The sequence below is a fragment of the Moschus berezovskii genome, chromosome X, assembly GCF_049115385.1.
Source record: "Moschus berezovskii isolate FMDL1 chromosome X, NW_MosBer_1.0, whole genome shotgun sequence".
NCBI lineage: Eukaryota > Metazoa > Chordata > Mammalia > Artiodactyla > Moschidae > Moschus > Moschus berezovskii.
Window position 1 is genome coordinate 32724968 of NC_142488.1, and position 13420 is coordinate 32738387.

Sequence of the window (13420 nt, forward strand, 5' to 3'; positions counted from 1 at the left end):
CCTCTGGTCTATGCCTGTTAAACTTTCTTCTAGGCTTCTCAGACATAATAATTTCAAAATGAAGTCAATCTGATAAACAGACTAGTACAGAAGTACAAAGTGGTGCTTATCCAGCATAGCAACAGATTAACTGCAAAAAAATCCTAATCTCACATAATGTTCAATTTCCTTAACACAGTAATACTTTATTTCATATGGAAAGCCAATAAAATGCAATAGAAGCTACAAGGAGAATAAGAAGTATTTATTAAAAGGGACTAGAACCTAATTAGGAAGAGAACCTCTTACAGCACAGGAAATAGTTTTAAAAAGCAGATGAATACAACCAGTTCTGCTTTTCTTCTGTATGTCCTATATTCACTTCAAGTATTGAGGCTGCAGCTAATGAGAAAGTCACTTCAGACATAGTGAAAAAAGCACCAATCACCAGCATCTCCACTGTTGTGATATTGCTACCCTTCCCTTTGGGCCACAACCATAGTTATGCCTGCTCAGGCAGAAAAGTCATTTTTATTTTCCGAGAGAGACTAGACTAGAATTGGGCCACATATGTCTGCCACTGTCCTGGCCAGAAGCTGAGGCTGAAACTGAAGTATTGAGGCTGTATCCCTGGTGGACGGTGCCAAGTTTGGGGATTGTTGTCATTATAACCATTCGGAATGAATCACTCAGGCAGGTTGCCCAGGACCAAAGCTTTAACTCACTAACCAGCTAAGTATCAATCAATAGGTTGAAAGAGTGGTTGGATATGGCTACCATAGTCAAGAAGGCTTAGGGCAGTTTTCAAGGTTTAGCACTAGTGTCGCTTTCAGTAAATAGCAACAGAGTCCATTGTCCAAATATTAGGACCTGCCTCATAGATGAAGTCAGGGACTATGTAGATTGGTCTGATACCATTTTCCTCTTTCTTACTGAACAAAACTAGGAAATGGGCAATAAAACAAACCAAAAATACTTTTACAGATAACTACTAATGGCCATTAAATAATAGGCTGGGATTCCTGTTTACAAAGATATATTTATTTACATAACAAATGTAGATTTAATAAGAATATATACATATAAAATGTTTTGTTATATACTATAGGACTTGGGCAATTTTACATTAATAGCATAATAAATGACCAAAAATCTCTATGCGAATTGCTTTTTCCATTAGAAGGTTTGCATGCCACAAATACTTGCTATCCCACATTCAGTATCTGCAAAACAAATTAAAATATCATAAAATTCTCAATTTTCAGCTCCATTTCTTCAAAAAATCATCTATTTTAAGTTCTCATAATTGGTTAATTTCTGTATCAATCTTAGGTCCCCAATTTTATAGCCCCCACAGTATTTAATCAGATGAAGTGTTAAGAGTCCTTAGAGATTTATTACTCTGCATGAGTTTTACACATTTCTATAAATGATAAACTGATACTGTAGTGGAGCAGTGAACATAAACCAGCTCTGCAGAACATCAGTGGCCATAGCGCTGTTTCACAAACTGCAGTGCTCTGTACAATTAAAACTGGTCATTGTTCAATGTCAGGCCAGCTGATTTGAAATCTGAGTCTGGTTTCTAAGACCTGAGAGAACAAGTGATAATCGGTTTTGAGGAAATAATGTACAGCCTTCGTCCATAAACTGGTTAGGTCTCAAACAGGCTGGAAGGGATGTTTTGGAAATGGAAATACAACCTGAAATGAGGCTGCCATTTCAGACTGTACTTTCACTTAAGAGTATTTTGGCAAAACTGACACAGTGACACACTGGAGGCATTGGCACTGCACTTACAAAAGTCAAGGCTTAAGATAAGTATGCACTTCCCTATGAGAGCTTTCTCTAACAGAGAAAAAAAAAAAAGGAAAAGGAAAAAATAATAAATATATATATATTACACACACAATGTTATAATTTCCCTTGTAGTAAGAGAATAACAATTGGGCAGTCCTTATAACATCAAGTCCAGCATTAATATGCAACTCAGGAATTAAATTCAAATCCTCTTTCAAGGTATTTTTATTAGCTGGTGCCAAAGCCTCCAATGTCTATAAATGCTTTAGTATTCTGCAGAATTGTGCTGACTTACTTAACAGTCTAATACATGAGACTGGCCTAAAATTGCTACTGCATTATGAAAATTCTATGGGCCACATTACAGCTGCCAAATTGGAGACTTCACATCCCCTTGGGGAATTCATGGTCAAAATTTACTTCTGATTTTTGGGAAAGGCAAAATCTAAATGATGATACATTTTTCCACACTTTTTTGAGCCAAGGTCAGTGTATCACACCAGTGCCTAAAGCTTTCCTCCACCTGTCTCATTTCAAAACCTTTACCTCATCAAACACTGGCTAATTTATTTAATTCTGTAGGTATTGTTTATACGCTAAGATGAGTTCTACATATGTAAATCCCTGAGCACACAATTGTCACTTCTTTAGCAAATTAGATATAATTAAAAAGTAATGAAGAAACAGATTTTTACCCTTATAAATTCAGCTCCCACAGCTGGACTGGGTAGTACTTCCCCAAGTGTATTCTAATGTTTTAATGCACGATTCTCACTATTCCTATAATTCTCATCACAAAGTAAAATATTGATTTTAATAACTTTTATAATTACATTCAAATTTGCAAACAGGCACTTATATATTTACCTTTGAATTCTGCAAAAGAATATTAACCAAAATGGTATCTATAACTGCAATAAAAATCATTCAGTCTTCAACCTAGAACAGTATTCTCTCCTATGATCTTGACACTGCCTTACAAGTCATCCAGAAGTTCTCCCTAAAGTTTAGTCTGCATTTGGCAGATGAAGCGGAAAACCAGAACCATTATTGAGGGACTTCAAACTTTGTTTTCTTGGCTAAGTTGCATCCTGACCTAAATCCGTCAGCATTGCGTTAATTTTCCACTGTTCCATGAGATACAGACACAAACAAAGGCAGCCAAAAGAAGAGTCTGTGGATTCTAACTTCAAAAATTAAAATGACCATCTCTTTTCTCAAACAACTAATAGCAAAACTAAAATTCTTCATGTGCAAACAAATATTTATGGCCAATAACTATGTGTCTTTCATTAAATGACAGAATTTAGGCACTGTGCAGTGGGTTGCGGAAAGTTAAGTGTAATGTCAGAAAGAAGCACCTACTTTAAAACTCATGTTAATCAAGTTGGCAACAATATGATTTAAGTCTTACTCTTTAGGCCCATTTATGGATTAAAAAAATGGGTCAAAAGTACAGTACCAACCTGATTTTAAACACATAAATGACCCCAAGTAACTATCAAAATACCACAACAATTCTAATGACCAAAGTACAGGTCAATTTTACTAACATTTTGGTGGTAATTCTGGTGGTCTAACAGTGCCAAATTTTCAGTTTTCAATCTGTGACAGTTACAGTCAAGACTTTTGAGTTGTTTTGTGTTGATGCTTGATGAACACACATTCTTTTTTCTTTATAAAGGGGCACTTCAGCTGCTTCACAGAATTTGGCAGAAATATGATTTATCATCTAAACACCGTAACATGTGGTGTTTTTTCCCCAAAATAAAACTATTGTATACAGTGCTTAGCAAAAGCCCTACTATTAGAGTATGTTTCAGTATTTAGACAAAAAAGAAAGACACCGTTACCACTAATGAGTGTTGTTTCTTACCAAGTATTATATTAGAAAGCTTACATCTGCATTTGATGGTAACTAATATGGGAGTTGGTGATGGACAGGGAGGCCTGGCGTGCTGTGATTCATGGGGTCGCAAAGAGTCGGACACGACTGAGCTGAACTGAAGTGAACTGAATATTAACTAATGGGTACTGGTATTTCTCAACAGTAATTACTAATCATAGTACATAAACTTGTGATGTGTTTGTTACATCAAAGATCATTCCTTCTACATTCTTTGGAAAAATCCTAAGAAAGCTACAATTTAAATAACTTGGCTATTTGGAAAAACAAGAAGAAAATCCATGCCAAGACAGTGGGTGACCTGCCTCTAAGCAACTAAAAAGCTTTTGTGATGGGTTTAGTGTAGATAATAATAATTAAAGAGCAGATGGAAGACAGCCAGCCAGTCACCCATGATCAGTATTAAGACACCCCTAGTAAATATGGAGGAACAAGTTTGGCAAGCTAATGCTCCCACCAGTTCCCTGTCAACAAGTTTCTTTAGATGAAAGCCCTTCTTTGTCCCCCTGCAAAAGGTGAATTTATATTTATTTTCTCCTTCATACTACTTCATACATTTATATTATTTCATCAACTTGTTTAAAAGAAGCCGTTTGTTTCATTAATCACCCTGCTCTCACCACTAGAAAGACTGGCTGAGTTTGTACCAGGACAAAGCCCACTCCCTACTAGGAAATCAATGAATGTTTCAACGAAGTTAACTCCTTGGATACGTAAGAGGAGACAGGAAAGACCCTCCCTGGACATTTCTCTCTTTAAGTCACCTCTTAGTGCTAGGAATAGACTCCAGGTTGCATTCACAAAGTGCTATGCATAACAATGAACACTTTGTTTAAGGACCTTAAAACATGACAGAAAACGATGGAAATCTGAGTTCATTCTTTCTTTCGTGGGTGTGCTTTTTCATGCATAGAGACTATGTGACTTGGGGTCCTAACTTCTATTTTGTATCATCGTTTTGCCTAACATATATATTTTATAAAGATAGAATCAAGATATGTGGCATTATCTTGAAAAAATGGCTCATTAAACTATCATTTTAAATCTCACAAGTTAATAAGCTGTTAGAGACAAAATAATCTAGATATATATTTTCCTGGTTTTCTGGGAACCATGGATGCTTCATTTTTGTTGGGGTTATTGTTTTATTAATGAGAGTCTTTGGTGCCAAAAGCAACACTACAATAGAACAGAAAATTGATGGTCTACTAATGACTCAGAAATCCCAAACAAATATAGCAGCAAAAAAGGGTAAAGAAGGTGTCCTTGTCTAATTTTCAAGGGAGATGATCCAATACTTTGAAAAGACTGACTGGTAAGATTTAACTCTCCATGACCTTTGACATGCGAGGATGAAATTCTGCTTAAGGAAAAATCTGTCACTTGATAAGTAAGTGTATCTTTTAAGAAAAATAAAACCAGAATGCAGTAATAAGTTGATCTAGTAAAATTTATTTGCATATAGTCAATTTAAGAAACTTGCATGGCTGACTTCCAAAGGCTTTTGGAAGTGGTTTTCAACTTAAAATTAAGCAGTTGTTTTAAAGCAGACGATCGAGGAGAAATTTAAAGAAAAAGAATTTTTTGTTGATTTTTAAGGACTAGCCATAGCAACTATAAAATTTGATGATAATAAACATCTAAAACCTAACGGACTTAACATATATGAGTCTATTAGAAAACTCTTTAAATTCCATAGGAAAATGAAATTTGGATGATAAATAAATAATCTTCTAAAAAGTAGACACCTGTTTCAGAGTAGTCCTTAACTTCTTCATCCAAAGCTCCATACATGATGCGCTGTGTGTGCTAAGTCGCTTCAGTCGTGTTCGACCCTTTGTGACCCCATGGTCTGTAGCCCCCCAGGCTCCTCTGTCCATGGGATTCTCCAGGCAAGAATACTGGAATGGGTTGTCATTTCCACCTCCAGTGGATCTTCCTTACCCAGGGATCAAACCTGCATCTCTTATGCATTTTGCTTTGGCAGAAGGGTTCTTTAATATTTTGTCTCACCTTGTTTTTTTTAATCTATGCAATAAATTCAATTGGGCAAGATTATTTTAAAAAATCTTTTCTAGTCCAAATGAGCTATGATTCTGTGATTCAACATATGGGCAATTATCAAAAGAATCATGTTATTAATAAAAAAACAAGCAAACAAAAAGCCTCTGCAACTCTCATACCTTTCTAGCACTATAAAATTTAACTACTATCTGGAATTTTTAACTTTTTAACATTGTAGTGTTCATGCACAAACCATTTCATCAGACTCATACAAAACTTTCTAAAATGGCAAAGATTTTTATCATGCAACATAAAGTATCAAATTAAGAAGCCAGATGGGGGCTTCCCAGGTAGCTCAGTGGTAAAGAATCGACATGAGTTTGATCCCTGGATGGGGACGATCCACTGGAGAAGGGAATGGCAACCCACTCCAATTTTCTTACCTGGAGAATTCTGTGGACAGAGGAGCCTGGTGGGCTATAGTCCCTAGGATCACAAAGAGTTGGACACAATTGAGCATGCACACATGCATTCTCAATCAGTTTGATCCTTTTGAGAGTATAAACCAAAAGTGACTTAAGGTGTTTATATATAGACAGAGAAAAGCATTGTCTGTTTGTAGGCAGGTTAGGTTCTTGAGTTCATTTCCTTCCAAATCCAGAGTAATCCCATCCAAGTGACTAATCATTAAAGCCATGTGTTGGTTGAGGGCAGCCTTCACCCCAGCCAAACATTATTTATATAATTGATTGAAACTTCTCAAAGAAAGGAGCTATGTAGTTGTCTTTGTTCTTCAGAGGTAATAAAGAAAGAAGGCAGATTTGTAGTTAGACTCTAGTGTCAGACTAGCAAACGTGGCCCAACAGCACTTCCTATCCTACATGCTTTTCTACAATGTGACCTTGCCACTGCTCCATCAAGAAACAGAACCCAGTTCTCTTCCCCTGGAATCTGGGCTGTACACATGGCTCCTTCTGATTTCCCAGGCTGGTTCTAACGGAGACTGGTTCTTTTCCAACCCTTGCTCTCAGGAAAACTACTCATCCTGTAAGAAGTCAACTATCCCAAGACCACCATGCTAGACAGGCCAGTCCCAGCTGAGTCCAGCCTCCCAACCATTCCCACCAATGTGTCAAACCTCATGAAACTATTTGGAAGAGGATCCTGCAGTTCTGCCTCTTCGAGTTTCCAGCCATTCAAATCACCCTGGGCCCCAACTCCAGACATCCAAGAGCAGAGACAAGCCATCCTCATCACACCCTATCTTAATTCCTGACCCACCAAAGTCATGGACATTATAAAATAAATGTTATTTGACACCACTAACTTTGGAGGTGGTTTGTTTTCCAGCTTTAATAACTGGAACACTCTTGGGAAAAAACCTGTCTCTACCACTGATTTGAGAACTTGGTAAATGTACAAAAATGTCTAGCCTTCTTGCCTGGAAAATTCAAGGGACGGAGGAGCCTGGTAGGCTACAGTCCATGGGGTCGCAAAGAGTCGGACACAACTGAGCCACTTCACTTTCACTTTCTCAATAATATATGAGGTAGCATTACCTACATTTCAAATTTATTCAACACTGGGAATAAGTGAGATGTCTGGCTTGGAATAATACTGAATAAAAGGTAGATAATAGGTAATAATTTTGTGATTAGGATCAACCAAGAGCACTGTTAAATGCTGGGTAGTACCTTTCAAAATTTAAATTTGAGATGAAAACATACTTAATCATTCGGTGCGGAAAAAAAAAAAAGCTTACCAGCTAAGGAAGAAAAAGTCCTCAATTAATGAAAAAGAATATATCATTTTGGGTTTGCTTCTCTGAATATACCATAAGGAAGAAATGCAACCCTAATGAGCAGGTATGTTTAATCTTCATGGCAAACCATGTGAAGATGTTCAGTAAGTTTTATGAGGTCATATGATTGGGAAGTGGCCAAGTTCAGGGCAGTTTGAATCCAAAGCCTCCCTTGTGTATTCTTCACAACACTACTCTGCCTTCTTACAGGATTATGCTATAATTAAGGATAGTTCATACAAACATTGCTGTGATATTCAGGTTATGTAATCCAGGGACTTGTTTGGGAACAGCAGTCCATAGGGTCTCAAAGAGTCGGACATGACCTAGAGACTGAACACCACTACCACCAAGCCCACTCAGTGAAATGGTGGCGTACTACTAGATACATTAGTGAACAGGATTGCTGCTGTGGCTGTTGTTTAGTCACTAAGTTGTGTCCGACTCTTTGTGACCCCATGGACTACAGTACACCAGGGTTCCCTGGCTTACTCGCTATTAAACTTGAACGTGATTCTTCAAATTTATTCCTGACAGCAGGCAAAATCTATTGCTTGAAATATGCTTTTGTTTGTTTTGGTTTGGTTTTGAAATGTTTTATGAAAGGCCAGGCTTCTCACATATTCATCAAATCCCTTAGCTGACAAAGATTGATCTAAATGGCCCCCTGGAGATTACAATCATTCTATGATTGTGAGCAAAAGAGGAATTATATCTGCCCACAAATTAAAATGTCCTTTGTAAAAAGTCAATTGAAGTTCTGGGGAACTTCAGAATCTTAGGAGATCTTAAAAGAAAATCACCATGAGGATCTTGAAATGTTATACTTCGTTTTCTCTGGATTATTAAACAAGAAAGTTTCAGTGCTAAGTGCTGCTCTTTGAATAATTTTCCATCAGTCTACGCTGTATAGGTTAAATAAAATTCTTTTGTTGTAGTTCTGATCTTTTTTAGGAAGCCAGAATAGAGTATAACTGTCATAACCTCTCCGGCTTGCCAAGCTATTTGTAAACATGCATCAATATCAACTCACTTCAAGCAACAAGCCGAACCTTCCCTGGAGTAAATCATATTGTGAAGTTTTCCAAGGAAATTCAGTTTCCCAATTAAGGTATGGATTCAAAATATGCATACATGATACACATCTGAACTCAGAACCACTGTACCTCAAGTTTTCTAAGATTTGCAGGTGTTTAGACAGGTTTTCTTATAATGCCTTTTAAAGTGGATTTTTATATCAGTTTTTAAAAAATGAGCTACATAGAAAGCACTCTGAAAAGAATCCCTGTCAACTGAAAATAATAATATTCACCTGTTATTAGCATACAGTGCACTGCCATTTCAAAACTGCCAGTGACTCATGTTACAAATATAGCTATTTTTAGGACAGTGCATGGATGATGTTAACAATATTGTATGAAAAAGGCACTAACTATCTGATCAAGTATTTTGTGGATAGATAGATAATTGCCACTTGTTATATTCCAAAATTACTCTCAGTAAATTGTGTTCATTTAGCCATCTGCACATACTTGCATTCTGCTTAGTCAATATGTAACACAGACATCAAAAAAGCAATCTGATTTATATGAAATAGCTATGTATTTATAAATTTTATAGAAGAAACATAAAATCACCCAAAGAGGTTATACAGTATGTTTGCAGTTTTAGGGTATCGGCATTCTGTATACACTGAGTAATCCTACTTGCACTAAGGATTTCTCTTGTAATTGCTATCGCTGTGAAACTCTAAAAATTATATTCTAGAAAAAATGTTATCTAAATGTGACTAAGCAAATGTCTAAAACATTACTATCATTTAAAAGAAAGATTTAAGATGTATTAAAAGACTGCCAAAATCAGAAGTGGGGAAAACCATCCTTAGAAATTCTGTGGCCGACAGCCATGTGAGGACTACCTATTCTAAACTTCCTAACAAACATACTTTATCTTTGTTCTTTCTTCTTTTCGTGTTTTTACTGTGAATGCCAGTCTATTAGCCATTTTCTCATTGGTCTTTTGGGAAATTTATAGCTTAAAGATGAATGCCTGGGCAGTCCCCCATAAACAGAATTGGGACACCAGAGAAAAGCATTACGGTTGACCGACACCAACTGGTTCATACTAGAAGTGCTGACGCAACCTTCAATACACCAGGACAAAAAAGGCATGGTTCTGCTTTTGCTTAAAACCATAAAACAGGTTATAAGCAGTAAACGACGCATATTTGGTACCAAAATTTAAAACGCACCTGTAAAAATAATGGCTGAGAGGAAAGTTTCTGTAAAAACTGGGCCTAAGTAGGACATACTGTCATCAGTAGAAACATTCCTGAAATTTCCCTTCTGTATTTACAAGCTTGCCTCTTCACGGCAGTTTTAATTCTAATTAAAACAAAGGTTTTTAATTAAGCCCTGAAGATGCTGGTAAAGGGCCTTCAGTAAAACTGTCCTTGGTGGTTCCTCCTGAGGTAATTCATTTCGAGAGACAATGAAGTGGATCTCTTAAAATCTTCAGAGAAGACATTGCCCTCCCTGCTTTCTGCTATTCAACACAGCAAACAGACAGAAAAGCTGCCTGCCCTTTGGAACGGGCAAGAAAAGAACTGCTCGTTTCACTTCAAGCTTCCCCCCTTGTTTCAGAATACTGGTGAACAGAAGCTTCAAGTCCACCAAACACTGTAAGAAAACAGACTTTGTAAAGTGGGGAGATGGAGCAATTTTCCATATTGTGTTTCTTTTCCTCCTGCACCCTCCCCTCCCACCACCATGAGGAGGAAAAACGAACTGCTACTACATAAAGCAAGTCAAGAACTTGTTTCAGATAGCCTCCAACCAAACCGTCTCCACCACCCCCGTTCGCTTCTGAGGTATACTTTTTTTCTAGGATGAAAACTATTCTCAGGAACGAAAAAAGAAATAAATGCTGGAGTACGAGTTCCTGCAAGAGGATAGAATAACGGGCTCAGAGGGGGAAAAAAAAAAAATCGAAAACTGTACCAGTCTCTGATTTTTACCTTGCAGAGTCCTATTATCACTATATTTTCATTAAACTTGCCTCTCCCTATTTCCTTGCTTAGAGAGGATAAAAGCAGAGATAAACGGGTATGGAGGCAATTAAGGAAATTAACAAACACTGCAGACGCTCAACAAACTCGAGCTGTCTTCTCCCCATTCCCCACATTCCTGGTCGAGAGAAAAGGATATGGGCCTGAAAAGAAAATGAGCGCTGAAGCTCGTTTCTCTAACCTATCTGAAAAGTCTTTATGCAATTAGGGGGCTATTATTTCAGGAGGCAGTGAGAAAGGGGCAAAAGATTCACGTTGCTAAGGAGACATGCTGAAGCTGGCATTCATACATAAATTTCCATTTCTACTGGAGTAGAGAAAGAAAAGATATTCTCTCCAAAGTTTATTTGGATCCCCTGGTTACTGAAGAAAGGCATTTTACCGATTTATTTTATCTTTAGTTGTAAACAACCAACCCTGAAAGAATTAGAAGACCTAAATGTTGACCTCCCGCTGCCAACCAGTCCCCTCCACAGTGAATTAAGCAACAAAGACAAAATCCTTCAATGGAAATTTTGAGGTAATATCAAAGAAAAAAGCCTTTTGTAAACACAATCAAATTTATGGAAGAAACTAAAGCAAGTGAACTAATTTCCCTTATAACAAGAAAAGAAAGACAAAAGTAAATCTGATTTTTGTGGCTTTTTTCCTATTTCAACTTGCCTAGAACTTGACACGTTTTCAGTAAAGCTTTATAAACAGCCCCAGAGAAGACATGAAACTGTCACGAAGGAATTTAGTGAGTTTCTCAGGGGTGCACGTGTAGGTGTGTAAAATCACAGCCAGGTCCTCTTTTATTCCCCTTTCTCTGCACTGACACCAGCAATTGAAGAATCAAGATTAGCAAGGAATAGCGGTTTGAAGGAAGAAATCCGAATTTTGGCAGATTTCTGCTAAGGGCGTAACTGGAGTGCAGGGGAAGGCAACCGGGGCTCGAGAGAGAAAAGCAGTAAAGCCGCCCCCCTCCCCCGGGGACTACCTTCTCCATCCTTCACCCCATCCCTTTGCAGCTTCCAGTGCTGCCCGAATAAGCAAAAACTTTCCAGGCATCTTGTGAGTACCTCATGCAGGGGAAAGATCTGGAGGACAGAGAAGGCACTCGGAGTGGGAAAGAAGGAAGAGCAACTCTTAACCAAGGACCGTATCACCAAAAAAGGAAAGGAAATTAAAGCCTGTCCCTCTCCCAACTTTCCACATCCCTCAAAAATTTAAGGACTAAAATCCAAACCGAAACTCATCGGGGACAAGCCAGATAAAGTGGAGAACAACAGACAGAAACGCGGATACCAAGAGGTAAACTCGGGCAAATTTCTCCCAGAGAGAGCAAAGTGGGGAAGGCAGAGAGCCCACAGCATCCCGGTGGAATTGGGGCGCTTTTACTTTTTTTTTTTAACGGGGGTGTGGAAGGAGTTGCATTTTCAACACATCCACACGGTTCTCGCCTTAAATGATGACAATTACCCAGAATAGCATACATATTACTCCAGAGCCGGGGCAACGGCCACGGAGGAGAGGGCGTGGGGCATCGCACTGGGTTCGGCGACCCGGACCGGGGATCGGAGAGGGGTGGGGATTGGGGAGGTGGCTGGCGAGAATCCGCGAAGGGCCAGCATGAAGGGGGCGGACTAGGGTCGGGGGGCACAGAATGGGGGGGGTGGGAGGCAGCCGTCCCAGCAGCGGGGCGCGGGGCGCTCCGGGGCGGGAGGCAGGGGTCGCGGCGCGCGGGACCCTCACCGCTGCTGAGCGTGGACTCGCAGTGCCAGATGTCCAAGCTGGCGGGTTTCCGGCAGGACTCCCACAGGGACAGGTAGTACTGGTGGTCGGCCGTGACCCAGGCCGGGCTCAGCACGGCCCCCAGGTCCAGACACAGCGCCAGGAAGATGCACACCAGCCCGACCAGCTTCAGCGGGGTCAACACCGACACGCGCACCTCCTCCATGCCGCTGCCCGCCGAAGCCATGCCCCGGGCGCCGCAGCCGGCCCGGCCCGCGGGAGACGAGGACGCCAGGCGGGTCCGGAGAGCCGGGAGCCTGACCTCCCACGGAGGGAGGCAGCCGAGACGCCGAGCGCGCGCGCGGGGATTCGCTCCCTCGGAGCTCCGCGCGCTTCCCGCCGCGCCGCGAAGGTGGGTCTGCGGGGCGGGCGGCCGGGCACCGGGTCGCAGGCAGCCGCAGCGATGCCGAACCCGCCGCCGACCCTCGCAGCCGGCCCCGCGCCGCGTTCTGCCCGCGCCCGCTCAGCCGCGGCGCTGCCCGGCTCGCTCGCTCCGCCCCGGCCCCTCCCCGGCTGCGGGAGGCGGCGCCGAGCGGGGAGGGGCAGCGGTCAGCACTCAGGCGGCGTCAGGCTCCTGCTCCGGCTCCGGCTCCCGGCTCCCCGCGCGAGAGCCTCGCGTCCGCCCCGCCCGCGCCCGGCGCGCGCCCAGCGGATCCCCTCTTCCTCGGCCCCGCGTGCGCGGCGTGCGCTCAGCGAGTCCTCTCTGCCCCTGCACTGCGCCCCCAGAGCCCAGTGCGATCCCTCCGCCCCCGAACCGCCGCGCCGGGCGATTCCTCGAAGCCGCGGGGCTCCGGCCCCGCCCCTGGCCGCGCTGGCTCCGGGGTCGCCTGGTTTCCCGCCCCCGCCCCCTCCCGTCACGTGGTTTTCCTTTTCTTAGGGAGCCGGGGTGGGTCCTTTTCTAGAAGGCGTCAGCTGTGGATTCCTAGGTTTCCTGGGATGTGGCCACTGGAGCCAAGGGAGGTTCTCTCAGTGATGTAACACGCCCCCTCCCGCCCCGCCAACTTCTCATCCCGGGGATTTAGAACATGGAGAAAAGTGACAAAAGTACTCTCTTTTCAAACTCAGGATGGACCTAGTCTTGGAGCGAGTC

The 13420-nt window shown here is 41.4% G+C and overlaps 1 protein-coding gene across 1 annotated transcript in view; it reads right to left on the reverse strand.

The window, feature by feature from the left end:
* TMEM47 (transmembrane protein 47) overlaps window positions 1–12658 on the reverse strand; it is a 29406-nt gene extending 16748 nt beyond the window's left edge. The window contains exon 1 of the mRNA XM_055438687.2: window positions 12292–12658. Within this exon, the coding sequence (XP_055294662.1) occupies window positions 12292–12517 (226 nt within the window). The 5' untranslated portion in view covers window positions 12518–12658. The remainder of the gene's footprint in view (window positions 1–12291) is intronic.
* Window positions 12659–13420: the final 762 nt, after the last annotated feature.